At 40.1% G+C, this 17,257-nt stretch overlaps 1 protein-coding gene across 3 annotated transcripts in view; it reads left to right on the plus strand.

Moving 5' to 3' along the window:
• The window catches only part of AKAP12 (A-kinase anchoring protein 12), a 31,484-nt gene extending 14,460 nt beyond the window's left edge, over positions 1–17,024 (plus strand). For all 3 annotated transcript variants that reach the window (XM_051614542.1, XM_051614543.1, XM_051614544.1), the window contains 3 exons: positions 7,269–11,095; positions 11,864–13,801; positions 14,402–17,024. In XM_051614542.1, coding sequence (XP_051470502.1) covers positions 7,269–11,095; positions 11,864–13,801; positions 14,402–14,410 — 5,774 coding nt within the window. In that variant the 3' untranslated portion in view covers positions 14,411–17,024. The remainder of the gene's footprint in view (positions 1–7,268; positions 11,096–11,863; positions 13,802–14,401) is intronic.
• The last annotated feature ends 233 nt before the right edge of the window (positions 17,025–17,257 follow it).

The raw sequence follows: 17,257 nt of genomic DNA on the forward strand, positions 1-17,257 counted from the left end.
ATTTACTGGAGCTAGTGAATGAATTCAACAAATAGTGGGGGTTATTAATGCAAAATGCTTCAGGGTTACAATACATACCGACAGCAAAGCCTTGAAGAAGTCCAGCTCTGTTGGAGCTGACCCTGGGGAGGACTGTACGTGATTTGAATCAGTTAGCAGGGGAGGAGATATCCTACTGCCCTTTACAATAGGGGTTTCATTAAACTTGATGTTTAATGAGCTTATCACATGCTGAGTCCTTTTCCTCAAGCGTTCTCTATTTTTTTTATTTCCTTTTATTGTTAGTAATTAAAGGTTAAACTGTTTTTCAAAAGCAGTGTCTTTATAGGGTTGCACAGTTTTATCGTTTGGGGTTTTCCTTATTTAATAATTCTTGTGGAAACTTAAATTTTCACTGAAACATGTTTTTCACTGCTTTATTGTACTTTTTTCAAGAACTGAATCTAGCTCAGTACAAGTTACTATTTCTTTCAAAGGACCGAGTACCTTTTCTTATTGGTATGTGGGAGTGTCTAGCTATTGTGTGTCTAATTCCTGCAGATGCAGCTACTACTTCTCCTTTGTGGTGAGTTTATCCGTGAAGCTTATGTTACCCTTTATGCCGTTGTTTTGCTAAAGATAATTTTCAGTCTGTTTTTCATTGTATCTTGTCATTAGGGGTTCTCTAAAATGTCCCAGCGTTTGCTGACCTACAGTGCTTATCCCATCCCTTTACCTAGAGGAGCAGATTCCACACCCCCCTTAAATAGCCCTATGCTAGTGTTTCATTTATCTCAGGCTCAGTGAATACATTTTATTTTAAAAAGCAGAACGTGAGACATGAACAGCATGGGTAACCATGAAAATTCATGAATATTTACAGCATGCTGGTTTGGTTCCCAAGCAGAACAGCTGGACTGGTTTGAGAGCACTTTATTATTGTGAGCTTATTTAAAGAAGAATCTTTAACTGCAGTTACTGTATATCCAAGCCATAGCTAATGACCCTTCCAGATTAAAAACAAACAAAACTTTTCGAAGAACGTTACCGATTTGGTTTTTAACATCATTTTTAGTGCTGTTTCTTGAAACATTCAAATTAAAAAAAAAAAAAAAAAAAAAGAATAAATACCTTAACATCTTGAATGAATGACAGATATAACTTCCCTTGCTGGAATTTGAGAAATTGGTCTGTAGGTTGGAGCAGGCAAGTACAGCTAAAGCAAAATCTTCTAAAAATAAAGGTCTGTGAGGAATGTAGTAACATCACAGTGGAAATGATTATGCTTTCTTTTAAGTTACTTTTGTATGGGGCTATGTATGGTGTCCTTTTCTGAGGTTGTTGCTTTTGCTTTCTTAAGGAGTTGTAAGCCATGAAAAATTACAGCTATTTTGCATCCTCCTCCTTTTTTCCGTGTTTAAAAATGGACTCTAAAGTATGTGAGATTTTAAAACTTAACTCTTCAGTTACTAGTCAAGTACCAGGAACTGAAGCCTAGGAACCCAATGGTGTTTGTTTCTAAAGCTTTGAAAGAATAACATGGTTAGAAAACTGGAGAGTTGTGTGTATGCACTGTGAAATTTAGTATGCAAAAAGCTTTGTAGGTCCTCCCTCATTATTTAATTACTCTGAAAGAACTCTCTCTCCGCAATTAACATAGTAAGTCAGTATTCAGAAATAATGGAGTGAACAGAATGGGGGAGGAAGTAGTATGTTTCACATGAAAGAATTATTTGTACTTGAAGTGGAAACAAGTATCATGAATAGTAGGGAAAGGAAGAATTTGTGAAATACATTGTCAAGCAGTGGTGTCAGAGACTTTAAACCTTGTAGTTAAAAAAAAATTGTTAAAAGGGTAACACATGAACGTATATCTCTGTCACTGCAAAGTGGGTGGTGTGTTTGATTTATTAGAAGCAACCTCTTGAAATTGTGTTTAAAAGAATTAGGGTTTGTGGTGTAATATCCGATTCTTACACTCAGCAGTGAAAACCTATAAGCAGAGCTTGCTGGTTTTTAAATTGCTAAATAATTCAATTTCACTGATAATTCCAAACAGCTACTTTAAATAAATCTGTTCAGGGCAGGTTTTTCATATCTATTGTAGTTTAAAACTGTTGGTTTTCAAATTGCTGCTTCTCCATCTTTACCAGTTTTTACTCTTTCTTGATTTTTGTCATTAAATGTTTCTAGTAATAATTAGAAATATTGTGCAGTTAAGGGAAAACTGCATTTAACAAATAAAAGCTTGGTATATAGTGGACACTTGGTTCACATTATTTTTTTTTTTGCCTTCTCCTGTTTCAGTGTCATGTGAGTATTGGAGCAGTAGGTGTTGTTTTACAAGTAGTATTCAAAGCAAATCTAAATACAACTGAGGCAAATGATTGTAAAGTACCCCTTCAGCCTTACGGCTTCAGTGTTCATTTATGCTTGTGCAGACCTATTTGACAATATTTTGTATGTGACTGAAAGCACGATTTGGTCTTAAATACTTAAGCATTGAATAAATGAAAACAGCACTAAGTCCTCTGGAGCCATTTGGTGGCCGGTGGAGTTTGTAAGGCGGGTGCAGGGTGTGTGTGACATCCATCTGAGAGATTGAGAATGTAGGGAATTCATGGAAAAAATCCAACGTCGTGCTGCAAATCCTTAGGGGGAAAAGTCAACCAGCTCCAGATGTTGACATGGTTGACTTCGAGCACATGAAGTGCTGTGGATTTAACTCTTGCAGTCAGAGTGCTTTTTGTAGCCCTCCAGCAACTATCAGGGGAGAAATACATTTTCACTTCTAGAGACAGATGAAACGGTGGGAGCAGTTAAGTTGCAGTGCCAACAGTGTCAATCAGCCTACTGACAGAGAAGTGTTATGTATTAATTTCATCTTTTAATGGGATGAGACAGGAATTCAGTCATTCTGAAAATGCTAGTTTTCCAACATCCAAACCAGGACAGATCAGTATACTTCTGATAAGACAGAAATATTTTTTTTTTACCGTAGAGTAAGCTACCTATGAACTGGTGAAATCAAGCATTTTTGATTCCCTAAGACTGCCAGTCTTGTGCTTCTTTCAGAATAAAACAAAACACTTGCAGTTACAAAAACACAAGCAGCACCTTGATTCAATTAAAAATGTTCGAAAGCTTAACTGGTATGTAAACAGTTAAAATAGAATTTCAGCATTAGTTCTTAGCCAGAGTGGATTTAAATAGTGAAGTGGATTGATTTTTATGATATCACCTTTGATTTTTATCACTGCCTCTGGATAAATTTTTATTGTATTGTTTTCCTTGATGAGCACATAGCTGGTGAAGTGCAGCCCTGCGCAGGACAGACATAAAGAAATTGTGTTCACAGCAGTGTTTTACTGGATTTTTTAATATTTTTTTTCTTGTAGGTATTCTGATGAAGCTCTCCTGTGTTTTTTAAAGATGCTTTTAAATTAATTCATTCAGAAAGTGCTAGTTGTCTGGCCAAGATACCTGTGGTAGTAATATGCTACAGTACTCTGAACTACAATAGCTTGTGTAAATAACTTCCAGAGCTTTCCGAGTGGAATACTCATTATTTGCTTTGTATTCAGGAGTGCACTAACAATGTTTGGGCACCAAGAATGTAATTAATAAAAACATCGTTAACAAATCTAATTGCTAAATATGAAGTTCAGCATTATAGTTGACTTCTTGTGTCTTCTGTTTCTGTTGTGTCCAACTGGAGATAAAAATGCTCTTCGGGGTATATCTTGAGAAAGTACAACTTGGATATAAATTGCACTGCAGGCTTGTCGCACAGCAGTGGCAGCCTCCTGGCAGCTGGGAACAGGCAGGTGAATTCCCTCAATGGCATCTCCTCAAATGCTGAGGAAGTGCATCAGAAATTCAGTTTAAAACTCTTGAAGTGATTTAAATGGGGAAGCAGTGGACAAAGTAGAGTCTGGGAGCAACAGCAGCAGGTAACTTAACAGCTGACCTGTAAGTTCTGTGTTACATTGGGGATGAAATGCCTTCTGGACAGGTTAAATCCTTTTTGTTGTGGAATTGAAAGGGTCATGCCTGGACATAAGTCCACAAATATACCCACTGTGTGCTATGAGAGAGTGATGGAAGTGTGATGTGTGTAGCATAGTTGCAGCTTTTCAGACTAGTATTAAAAGTATGTATTCAGTGAGTCAACTTTTTTGTTAGTTTTTCCTTTTGCAGTTTATTCAATGAAGTATTGCAAGGTGGCATGTTTGCTGGACTCATAAGGAACACCTAACTACAGTCAGCCTGATTTAACAGTTGTGAAAGCTTATCACTGTGCCTCTAAACTCTGTTCTCTGTTTTTGGGATTGCATTTGCTATCTTAAAACATACCCATACCTGCAGATTTTTTCATAGTAACTCAGCTCTTGCCACTTAAAAAGCATTTTGCAGATACTGAGTCTGTGTCTTAGAGTGTTATGAACACATCACTTTATGACTCAAATATGCTATAATCCTTTGAATGCTCATCATGACTATGAAGAGATGCCTCTGTGTGCTAGTCTTGCATCTTACCACTTGCTTTGGAAATACCTAACTCATTCATATCCTGCATCATTCCCCTATTAAACACTAAATTTCTGTTCAGGAATAAAAAAAGAAATGCATCCTCAGCTGCAAATATAATTTTATTTTTATTTATAAATCTCATGACTTTCAAAGCATGCAAGATGTCTATTTACAAGAGGATAGGGGAACCCTTCTAAAGCTGTGTCTCTAGCTGTCCACCAGCTGCCCACAGTGAGTCACAAGTGTCTTGGAAGTCTCCTCTGCTCCTGCTGCCTTCCTGCTTCTGGTCTTTCCCAGCATTTCCCACTAGCTCTCACCCTCATTTTTTGCTCTGCCTTTGTCCGAGTCTGTCTCATGAACAAATATTTATTTAACATTAAATGATCAGTGTTTCGTTTCATAGCTGATGATTTCATGAACAAAGATAAAAAAGTACTTCCTTGGCTTTATCTTTGTGTAGTCTCAGCTGCCAACTACATCTTTAACTCAGAAGAGCCCAAAAATGTTAATAAAATAAGCACATCAGTTTTTCTTTAGTAGCCATCTTAAAAGAGAGTTCGAAAGTGTTCTTGCTTCTTCTTGCTGTGCCTACAACCTTATTTCCCTTCACTGACTAAAGTGTTCCTGTAGTGAGTTATTTTTTGCTCCATGTTCTGGTGTTTGCAAGAGGTGTATTACTAGGGGAGTAATAACCCTGGGTTCTTCAGAAAAACGCCAATTTCCACTTACCCTACTCCCTCACAAATTACTTGGTTCAAACACTCTGTTTTAAAATGTCCAGAGAGTTAGGGTGTTATCAGAGGTCAGACTTTTAGGTAAATTAGGAGTTAGCAATTAAAGGAAATAATTTTAAACTATTAGATAAAGGGAAAAATAAAAAGCTTTACTCATGTCAACTGAGAAACAACAACCAGTAGGCTGCTGATAGTGAATATAAATATAATTTGCCCTCTATAGTTATAAGAAGCCAGTATATTTGTAGATTTAGTTTTGCTTATTCTTTATTTGCCTTACCTAGAGTGCATTGTTTATGTGCTTATGACGATGCCATCCTTCTCAAAGGGGACATAGGCAAGCAGAAGAGGGGGAATACCTTGGCTGAAAGGAATCTCTGGAAATCAGGTGGTCCAGCCCCTGTGCAAAGCAGGCCAACTGCAGAGTTAGACCCAACTTAAAAGATGGATCAAATAAAAACTAAATAACTTTGGGGGATTCAGTAATGCATGTCCTTGTGAAAGCTGTGTCCTGCATGCCTTTGGGCATCAAAGTAGCACATGTACAACTGAAGAGGCCATGCCTTCTCCCAAGATGTTGCTGTTTAACATTTATTTGTTTGTTTGTTTTTGTTGTCTTTGCATTCCAACAAGTCTGGTCAGACAAAAAAGCACACTCATTCATGGCCTTGCACTTTCACCTGTTGAACAAAATCAAGGGTCAAGAGAAATCATGAACTGAAATCCTGGCAGTATTCAAGCCCAAGAATCTTTTGGTGTCTTGACCATGCCATAGATTTTATCTTCGTTTGTTGTCCTGTTAATCATGAGGCATGTTCATCACACAGTTATTACTATTATTAAAATTCTCATTATAGGCAACAGCAGTTTTACCTGCTCTTTTTGTGTTTAAATGAGAGAAGTTAAAGGCTTAGTGACCGTGTTCCTTCCTGCCTCTTCCCTCCAAAGTTTCTTAGTTGAGGCAGAGGAAACTTGCAGTTTTGTGCTCTGAACTGGATGTGTACTGGCTTCTTCACTGCTGCATTCCAGGGGGTTTAATGCATATGCCAGTCCATGAACTCTGGCAGCCCATGGCCAGAGGGAGCAATAATGCTTAAATGGTCCCAGCAAGACTGAGAGGATGAGTGCCAGTGTCCTAAAGGTAAAACTCAAACAGCACTCAAGAAGGAGATAATGCAAACACGGCCTTGTGAGCCGTGGAGAGTAGGGTTTCACCTGCCTGCTTTAAGTGATGAGGAATTGCTGTAGATGAGGTTTTTGTCTGGCCATAGTGGTGATGTGATGTATGGGAGAATTCAAAGATCCACGATATTTAAAATAAATGTGTTGTAATGTAACTGCATTGGGGGTTACAGGTTTTCAAAAAAATAGGAAGTTTCCCATGGGTGTTTTCAGATCCTACTATTCTCTGGAGAGAGAGCTGTAAAATGAACTTTTCTTGTCATCATTTTAGGTCACCACACTTCTAAAATTATTTTTTTCTTTTCTCTCAGAGGTCTCTGTGTGGAAAGGATAATGAGCTTTGCTTCAAGAATAATTACATATATTGTTCTCTCTGTTCTTTCAGTAATGATAGGATAGAACTAAGTTTGCCTTAAAGTAAAAAAGAAACAAACAAAATGCCAAAACAACAAAACCCCCCCACACCCGAAATACCAAAACCAGAAAGCCACACTCCATTCCCTCCCATCCCCCCCAAAAAAAAGGCATCGCACCAACACAACTGCAAAATAAAGAGAATAAGAGAATATAAATTTGAAAGGAGCATTTGCAAGTAACCTTTGGAAAGACCATACAATTACATGAAGAAGGAAAGGAATCATAGTAATCTTAGAACAAAAACTAGTCCTTGGGGGAAAAAAAAACACCACGAACACCTAATAGTAGCACATAGATGAGACACACAGATAATGTAGAACATATCTGTCTAGGAAAGCTTGATTAAAATGAAAAAAGTATATACTTTTTATATGAGTATAATATAACATTAAATTAAGAAGAGAACTTTTTTTTTTTTAACAGTTGGACAGACGGAACATTCCAGTGTAACTTTGAAGGACAACACTGGAACTATGGAGACGAGTCCATCTGACTCAAATGCCAGGGATGGTGTAGATGCGGAGAAAGAGGATGCTCATACAGTTAATCAGTTGGAAGAAGACACGGAGGACCTTGACCATGCATCTGAGCCACAATCTTATGATCTGGGTTTTAAAAAGGTTTTTAAATTTGTTGGATTCAGATTCACAGTAAAGAAGGAAAAGACAGGAAAATCGGAACCAGTTCAACTTCTTACTGTAAAAAAAGAAACAGAAGTCCTTGAAGGAGCTGATGATCAAAAAGAAGTCAGCTCAGAAGAAACAGCAGTGCCTGAGGATGCACGCTCTGCAGAAGATAACACCAAAGACACACTGAAAAATGAAAAAACGGAAGATGAATCTCCTAAAACACCAGAAGCAAATGAGATTTGTTCTCAGTCAACTGCCTTAGCCACTGATACTGCATCACCCTTAAGAAAATTTTTTACTCAGGGATGGACTGGGTTTAGAAAAAAGAAGAGCTTTAGAAAGCCTAAGGAAGATGAACTACAGTCTCCTACAAAAGAAGAGGAGCAAGAAAAGGAGGGAGCCACATTAAAAACTGAAAACAGTGAAAAGGAGGAGAAATCTGAGTGTGAGAAGCAAGGTGAAGAGAAGAATGTGACAGCAGTAACTATTGAAGTGCATGAGAAGGAGCAAACTGAAGGTGAAAAACAAACATCAAAAAAGATTGTGGCAGCCATAGAAGTTGAAGGATGTGAGAAGGAAGAGCTAATCAAGCATGATGATCAGGGACAAAAAGAGGATGTAGAGGCAGCAGCTGTTAAAGAAAGTGTGAAGGAGAAAAAAACTGAAGATGATAATGAAGAAAGGAAACTGTTGGAAGTCTCAGAAGATCTTGGTAAAAAGGAAGAAAAAACTGAAGAGAAAGAAAGTGAGGTGACAGAGAAACTGCTAAAAGCAGTGCCTGTGGTACCTGTTATCACTGATAGTGTGAATGGAGAATTGGAAACATCCTCAGAACTGCCTGAGGTAAAAGAAACAGAGTCATCTGGAGTCAAGCATGAAATACAGGAGAGAACTGAAATATCCTCTGAAGAGAAACTTGAAGCAGGATCTTTGGCAATTAAAATTTCTGGTGAACAGCTTAAAAAGTCTGAAGGAAGGGAAGAAAGTAAACCTGCTCCACTGGCGAAAGAAATATTTGATGAAAAAACAGAGGAAGCAGAATTGAAAATTTCACCTACATCAGAAGGCATCACTGGAAAGTTAGACACACAAGGAGAAGCTCAAGATAAAACCACAGAGAAGAAAGAAAGTGAAGAACATGAGACAAAATTGACTTCAGGTGCTTCTGGATTGAAGCCCTTTTCTACTTCTGAACGTTCAGTTGACACAGAGGATGATCAACAGTCAATCAAGCCCATTGATGAAGGTCTACAGGGAAAAACTGGCATAGTTACAACTGAGCCTGTCAAACCAGATGAAATAACCACAGAAATAACTCCTGAAGAAGCATCTGGAAAGAGGCCTCCAGAAGGTATCACAAATGAAGCTGAACTACTGTCTTCTCAAGAAAAAACTAAAATACAAGGTAGCCCTTTAAAGAAACTCTTTACGGGTACTGGATTAAAAAAACTGTCTGGAAAAAAGCATAAAGGCAAAAGAGAAGAGTCTAAGTTAGGAGAACAGGGAGAACCAACTCAGCACTTATCAGATTCCCCAGATAGCCCAGAGGAACAAAAGGGGGAGAGTTCTGCTTCTTCTCCTGAGGAGACAAATGAAATTCCTTCTTTAGAAAAATCTGTAGATGGAGTACAGGTCACTGAAAATGAAGATTCTGCAGTTTCAGATGTGGAGCGAAAAAGAGAAAGTGTTACACCCTGGGCATCGTTTAAAAAGATGGTAACTCCCAAGAAACGTGTCAGAAGACCTTCTGAAAGCGATAAGGAAGAAGAAGTTGATAAGACAAAGAGTGCTTCGGTGACTGCAACTGAAAACACTGTTGATGAAAATCAGGGAGAATTAAAAGAAAATGGGATTGACCAGAAACCAGAGAAAGCCACAGAAGAGCCCAAAAGAAAGGTTGACACCTCTGTGTCCTGGGAAGCTTTTATATGTGTAGGTTCTTCAAAGAAACGAGCGAGGAAATCATCCTCATCTGATGAAGAAACTGAACATAAGCTTGGTCAGGAAAGCCAAAAAGTAGAAGAATCTGGACACAGCAAAGAAGCAACAACAGATGCACTTCTTACTAGTTCTCAGGAGAGTGATCAAGGACAAGGGAATTCTTCTCCAGAACAAGCTGGAAGCCCATCTGAGGGTGAAGGAATTTCAACGTGGGAATCATTTAAAAGGTTAGTCACTCCAAGAAGGAAATCCAAAACCAGAATGGAAGAGAGAACTGAAGACTCTGTTGTGGGATCTAGCCTGGAGCATTCAACATCTGATGGTGAGCCTGGAAAAGATGAGTCTTGGGTTCCATTTAGAAAACTGATGACTGGGCGGAGGAAGAAAAAGTCAGATGGGAAGCTAGAACCAACTAATCTTAAACAAGCACGGGAAGACATGGCAGAAACAACTGAAGAAGATTCAGATATTCCAGCTGTTGTTCCTTTATCTGAATACGAAGCAGCAGAGCAGGATAAAATAGAAGCCCAAGAAGCAAAAAATGCTGAAGTGATGAGAGAGCAAACCTCAGAGCAAGAGAGAGCAGAAAAATTAGAGGAGACTCTAAGAATTGAGCAGGCACATGAAGGGCTGGTGCATGCAGTTACTGTTACTGTTGTGGAAGGGGAAAGGGCGGTTACCAGTATTGAAGAAAGGTCACCATCTTGGATATCTGCTGCTCTGACAGAGTGCATTGAGCAAGCAGCAGAAGAGGAAGAGAAAGAAAGTGAGAAAACGTTTGGATCGGATGTTGTTGTGGAAGAAGCAGTGACGGCTGCTAAGACAGTGCCAGACACAAGAAAGGATTTAAGTGATGACACCACAGCAAGTGAGTTAGAGCCAACCTCAGAAGCAGTGACAGCTCTGGAAGAGACTGCAGAAGCTTCTGGTGCTGAAGAAACAGTAGAAGTGTCCCTTGCTGAGGAGACAACTGAGATGGTTTCTGCTGTTTCACAGTTGATAGAAACTCCAGATACTACAGAGGAAGTTACACCTGTCCAAGAAGTAGAGGCCACTGAACAAAACTTGAAAGAATTGGACAAACAGACACAACAGGTTCTTCACGAAGTTGCTGAAAGAGTAAAGTTAGTAGATACAGCCCAGCTGGTTAGTGAAAGAACCACAACAGCAACTGCAATTACAACAGTGCAAGGAATTGGGTCAGAAGTGAAAGATGATGCTAAAGGAGGAGAAATTTTAGTCCAGGAAGCTGTTTTGCCTGAACAGTCCTTGAAAAAAGAACACAAGGAGGATGACCTCCAGTCCCTGGGAGTTGCAGGAAGCATTCAGGGCCAAGATGGAGTTGAAGAGAGTGTCCTACAAGAAAGTTCAGAGAGGAGTGAAGTACCTTCTGCAATAGAGGAAAGCACAGAAGGATGTGAAAACGTGGGTATCGTAAGAGATGAAAGCCAGTGGCAGGTATGTGAAGAACCAGTTGTAGAAGACCATGAAGAAATACCTGAGGCTCAGAAGACAGCAGAGGAACCTTCATCACAAGACAGGGACTTTAACATAATCAAAGCAGTCACTCCCAAGGAAGAGCTGTTTGCAAAGCAGGAGCCTTCAGAAGAGAAGCTGCCCACAACAGATTTGACAGTAGATGAGGCAAGAGATGAATGTATTCCAGAAGCGCAGGCTGCAGTAAGTATTACATACAACACAAAGGTTCATCTGTTAAAGAATAGTATCAGCAAGTGTTAGATATTATATCTAATTTAAAAGCATGTTGTGGCAGTATTACAGTCAATGGCCTCCTTTGTGCAGCCTGAGGCAACTGAAGTTTGTTTCCAGTGAGACGGACACACAGATGTCCAGAAGCAGCAGCCATTGAGGCTTGTATGCGATGAGGTGGATCGAGTTCCTGTAGAAATGGGGTGGGAGATGGTGTATGTACATCAGAAGGTGCCAAAACAATTGCTGTTAGTGCTCCTGCACAGTGAATGTGACTGAAGATATTACATGAAAACATGCAATACATATGTGGTCCATATGGTACCATAGGTAGCAGATTATACCTTAATTTGTAGGTACAAATGGGTAGGTGCTTCTTCAATGGGAGGAAAATAAATTACACAGCTGACTGCAGCTTTAAATGTGCAGGAGCTGTTGTGACTGATATGTTCCCACTTTTTTCCCTCCTTCCCCACCATCTTCCTGGTTTAGTTTTTGTTTCAAGTGTTGTTTGTTGTCCTTTGCTTTAGGCTGCCATTTGTTTAATGAGCTGTGTGGCCTGAGGAACTGAACATGAGCTGGAATCTTGGCGACTCACTAATCTCAGTGTCATCACCTCATGCTCTTCTTATACCCCTTCTCCTCCTGGTTGTTTCTTCTGGTGCTATTTCACCCAGAGCATTTCTGGTCACTTCCTGCTCATACCGTTTTTCACAGGTCTGTTGCAATTCTCCACAGGTGCAGGACAAGACAGAGGGAGAAACCTCTACTTTGGGGCTTACAGCTGAAGATTCTGTGCAGCTTGTAAGAGAAGACAAAACCCTCACTGTGGGACCAGAGTGTACAGGAGGAGCTGAAACTGTGATTCTTGCGAAGTCTGAAAGACAAGATGAAATTCCTCACTTTGACTCACAAGAGCAAGCTTGTGCTAAAGGAGTTCCAAGCAGGGCACCAGCCCGAAGAGAGGAAGAGGAAGAAGACACTGTGCTTCGTAGAGTTAAAAGCACAGAAGTTGCTGTTTCTGAGGTTCCTCTGCAGAATGAGGTAGAAACCCCTGCCCTTCCTTCAGAAACAATTGGCTCAGAAGCAGCTGCAGATGCTGAGCAGAGTGTGAGGGATGAGGCTGACAGGCAGATCATAGCAAAAGATTCTGCGCTTGTGCTACAGCCACAAAGCGGAGAAAAAACTACTAAAACCCCCTCCCAGAGTGATGAAAACCAAGGTGGCAAAATGGAAGATGCTCTGCTCGAAACCGAAACACACTTAGACAGCAATACCATGATCAGTGAGGCTCCCACACAGGTTGAAGCAGACAGCATATCTAATTTAGCATCAACAAGCCCAGATATCACTGAAAATGGAAGCACTGTCCTCACTGACATAAGTCCTAAGGCGTGTGAAACACTAAGCAGCCTAGTTGAAGAAGAGACTGCAGAAAAAGAACAAGAACTGGTAGAAACTTCCAACTGTCAATACTTTCAAAAAGAAGAAAACAAAAATGAGCAACTGTTGAAAAAAGTGGAAGACATATTTGAATCTGGAAATCATGAAGCTGGGAGAGGTGATGAACATTCATCTGCTGTCCAACAAGAGGTTTTAACTATGCAAGAGGAGGGCTCTGACTCAGCCTTCCTACAAGCTGAAAGCTTGGAAGGCCTGAAAGTGCCTGTGCCTGTAGCAGCTGCAGCAGTTGAAGAGCATGTCATGGCAGAAACCATAACACCTGCAGACAAAACAGCTGACACCGCACAGCCCTTGGCAACCACACCAGAGCAAATGACTTCTGAAGAGGTCCCAGTTACTACTGTTGAGTATTCAGACTGTGGGACTACAGAGCTTCAAAGTGCAGGAGCACCTGAGCCTCAAGTGACTCTTGCTTCCATGAATGGAATATCAGAAGAACCAGAGAGCCCTCAAAGTACAGGGCAAACCGAACAAAATGGTATTGCTCTAAGTGACAGTCTGTCTGTCACCCACATAGAATTTGAGAAGGATGTGACTATAGAGTCCCAGAGTACGAAAATTGTATTGAATGCCATCCAGACAGCTGTTGACAAACTTGCAGAGACGGAAGAGTCAACTGCCTTTGAGTCAGAGCAGCGCATGAAGTCCATAGGGGAAGGCCCATCAGATGCAAACACACCTGAATTTCTGGGAAGTACACAGATAGATCATCAACTTCCAATAAAACAGAAAGAGATGCAGAATAAAGAACAAGAGCTCCAGCAATCAGGAATAGTGAAAACTGCTACTTTAACAGAGTCTGCAGAAATTCATACAATAGTAGAAAAAATGAAAGATGTGCTGTTAACTTCTGAGATGCTGCAAGATGGACAGAGTCAGAATTCTTTAACAATTGTGACTAGCCCTGAAGACATTTCAAAGGAAGGTGTGAGACTTCAGAAAACAGCACTAGAACTAAGTGCTTCAAAAGATTCAACCAAAGACCCCCTAGACACACACCCACCAAAATTAAGGGAAAAAGAGGTTGGGCGGATTATGGAAATCCCAGGCCAACATAGAGATCAGCAAACATGCAGAGAAAGTGAGGAAGAGCAGCATCACCTGCTAGTGGAAGATGGGAAAACACAGACATGGGAGGATGATGGTTGCCAAGAAGGAGCATCTTGTGATAGTCCACAAAGTCAGAATGCAGTGGCTTCTGAGGCCTTGAATGTAAGTAGTGTTTTTAGCCAGCAGTTTCTTTCTTTTCCCTAAATAGTTCTGGGGGTCTCTGAAACTTACGTTTGTAATATTCTATTGGGTTTTTTTAATTCTGTTGAAAGGCAGCTGCTCCTCAGTTGGTTCCAACAGACCACAGATTTTTTTTCCTATCTTCTTTTTTCTTAACAATTTACAATTTCTCTGTGGCTACTCAGCAGCTTGTTTATTTTCTATACAGCTCCTCTCACTTTAATGGCCTTTAACCTGGCCTGTAGTTCAGGGTGATATTTCTTGGAGGTACAAAATGTGGTTCCAGTTTTTCCAGATACATATTCATATGGCACGAATTTAATGTATAGTATTTAATCCTCAAAAGTTAAAATCCTAAAAGATATGAGTATTGCCTTTGATTATAAACCTGGAGTGCCTCACGTAGCCAAGCTCTTTGAACTTCAGTGAATCAGAAATGATAGGTACAGTCTCTCCCTAGGATATTTACTGTATTTGCTTAACTAAGACCTTTATCTCTGATTTGAGAACTGCTTGGGAAAATAAAATTGAGAGAGTGAGTTGTCATTAATGAAGCTTTTTTTATCATCGTCTGTCTTTCAGATGTGCTAAGCATCCGTATGGCATTTGGAGAGATGCCAGTCCTAGAGAACAGCTGACAATCCTGCGACAGAACCAGGAGCTTTATTCACTACCCTTTATTCTTGGATGTTAACATCTGCTCTTTGAAGACCTCACCTTTTTTGTAATTTCTACTAAGAAACAATGCCTTTAATGTTGGCTATATCCACTTGTGCATTCCAGTCAAAAGTTATTTGCCTCTGCCCAGAATACACCATTTAGACTGGAGATGCACAACTGAGTGAATGGACAGACACTAAAATTCGTGCCACAGTTACTTCTCTCCCCTCACTTAACGTGTGTCCTGTCTGTCCCATCTCCTTGAGCCCCTTCACTCATACCTGAATCCACCAGCCTTCTTTCTGCAGTCTCCCTTACCCCCCACACCTTCCGTAGCTGCCTTGATTTGACCTGTGAGTGGCCACAGATGCTGCTCAACTTGTGTGTGAGGGGGAAGAGGAGAGCTGACTGGTGGGAACACTTGAGACTTCTGGCTGAGTAGCAGACATGTCTTTATCAAACGGCAGGAACTGGATCACACACAGATTCTTGAGCAAGATGCCTATGGTTGCTGCCTTTCAGTCCCATTCAGGTATCTATCCATCTTTAAGTTGTATTTGTGCAGGCCTGATTTAGTCAAATTACGGTGTAGTTTGAATGGTGAGTGAAAATACCATTCTTCAGTTGTTCCAGACTTCAGGTCTCAGGACTGGATTGTAATGTGTTAATATTTATGTGTATGTCTTAACCCCAGTTCTGATTTTAATGTAGAGCTATGATACTTCTGTACTATTTAGGCATACCCTCAAATGAATTTTGTGGAGTGGCCTGGAGAGGAAATGGATGCCCTTGGAGCGGAAATGGATAACATGTAGTTTCCTATTTATTGTTCCAGGTTTTTCCCCTTGTAAAATCTCTCAAAAACTTGGCTGTCTTGCTTTGAATATTTATATGTATATCCTAAACCCAGTTCTGATTTTCATGTAGAACTATGATATTTCTAAAGACAAAAGGAGAGCCTGACCTATGTCAGATCCACCAACCACTTCTACTTGCAGTCCTCCCTGTTTTTTGAGAACCCACCAGACTTAACAGTTCCCTCCTCTCTTGCTCATGTAGTACCACAACCCTCAAGTCACAGCCCTGTCATTCCAGTCTGCTCATTTCTGGTCACTGCCCCATCCAACCACAAGTCTTTACTCACAACCTACACCATCTAACATCCTACCTGCATGTCAGCTTTCTCCTTTCTCAGGCCCTGCCTGAACCTCTTTCCCACTACAGCATTTCCTGAAATCCTTCCAGCTCCCATCAATGCCCTGTCCTCACTGAGGGAGGAGTAGGAAGAAGGGTAAGAACTTGGTGATGAATTCTGCCTTGGATTGTTCATGAGACCTTTGGGGTGCTGAGATCTTAAAAACCTTCACTTCGGGTTCACTTCAGACTGCCAGAAGCTTATACCGGAATGAGCAGGGTGGTTTAATGATGGAAAGAGGCCCCAGGACTGTCTGACCCAACAGGAGTTGGTCCTCTCTTCTGTTTACATTAAAATCAAACATGGGGTACAAGTCCGTACTTTCAGCTCTGATGTCTAAAGTGAAGGTTACAGATCGCACTTTGTGAAACCGATGCCCATCAAGTTGAACAATAGCTCACTATCCTACCTGTATAGTAATTTATTTTAAAATCAACTTTTAGTGTACAAATGCTCTTATTATGGCAGGTGCTTACCTCTCCTTGGGGCTGCACGTACAGCAAGCAATGTGACTGATTGCACTGGTGTGATTGCACCATCTGGTGCTGCCCTGCGTGGAAGCATCAAAAGATTTTTCCTTACCTCAGAGCAAATTACATAAATATTTAAAGCCAAACAATGTGGTTTCAAACAATCCTGTCTGTCTCTGTCCATCGTTAGTGGCAGCTTTCCCCCTTAGCTTTGGGTAATTCCAATAGCCTTGGTTGGTTTCCACAGGTTTAAGTTGGCTTGAAAGTTAGTCATGCTCTTAATAACACCTCACAAGTGCAAACTTGGCTGAACTTGTACAAATTGTATACCTATGTACGTTAAGCCATATTGCAATAACTGCAGCAGGTAAAATTAAATAACAATAGCATGACCTGTGTAATCCCAATTCTTATGTTTGTAGCTCTGAAGCTGTTAATAATAATGTAAAGTTAATTCCTATCTGAACCTCATTTAAATAAAGCTAGCTTTACAACAATGTAAATTGTATGTTGGTAATAACTGGACAGGCAAGTGCTTAAACTTGCCTGTTTTCTACATTAATCCAGGGCCTAGGTAAGGAATGCAACAAACTTAACTATAGAACAAATACAAAAGCTGCTTCTTATAACTGACAGCTAAAAACTAGTGCACTCAAAACCACGCTAATGGTGCAAGGAGCATGCCTCCACATAAAGATACTACTTTGTCCCAGCATATTGCTTTGGCCTCTGAAACTCTCATTTGAGACTGTGACTTCTGGCTTGTGCTTAAAAGCTTGAAGCTTTCTCTAATCCAATGTACTGGGTTACCAAATTTGATTTTGTGTTTTTAAGGTAGATTTTCATTGATTAAATAAAATACACTACAAATTTGTTCTTACATGTGGATGTGGTGTTTTTTTTCATCTTGCTTCGTGTAAATTATTTTCTAATGGTTGCTTCATCTTCAGAGTTAGATTTTCTCCTGACAAGTCATTTGTTGTTGATTGAAGTTCAGCTTTTGTTTTGAATTAAACTAAAACTTAAACTGTGATTTGGTTGTAAGTTTCTGAAGAATATGCATACTTGAGAAGAAGTAGTAAGAGTAAGATACTTCAGAACACGGTGAAGAAA

The sequence above is a fragment of the Apus apus genome, chromosome 3 (assembly GCF_020740795.1).
Source record: "Apus apus isolate bApuApu2 chromosome 3, bApuApu2.pri.cur, whole genome shotgun sequence".
Lineage (NCBI taxonomy): Eukaryota > Metazoa > Chordata > Aves > Apodiformes > Apodidae > Apus > Apus apus.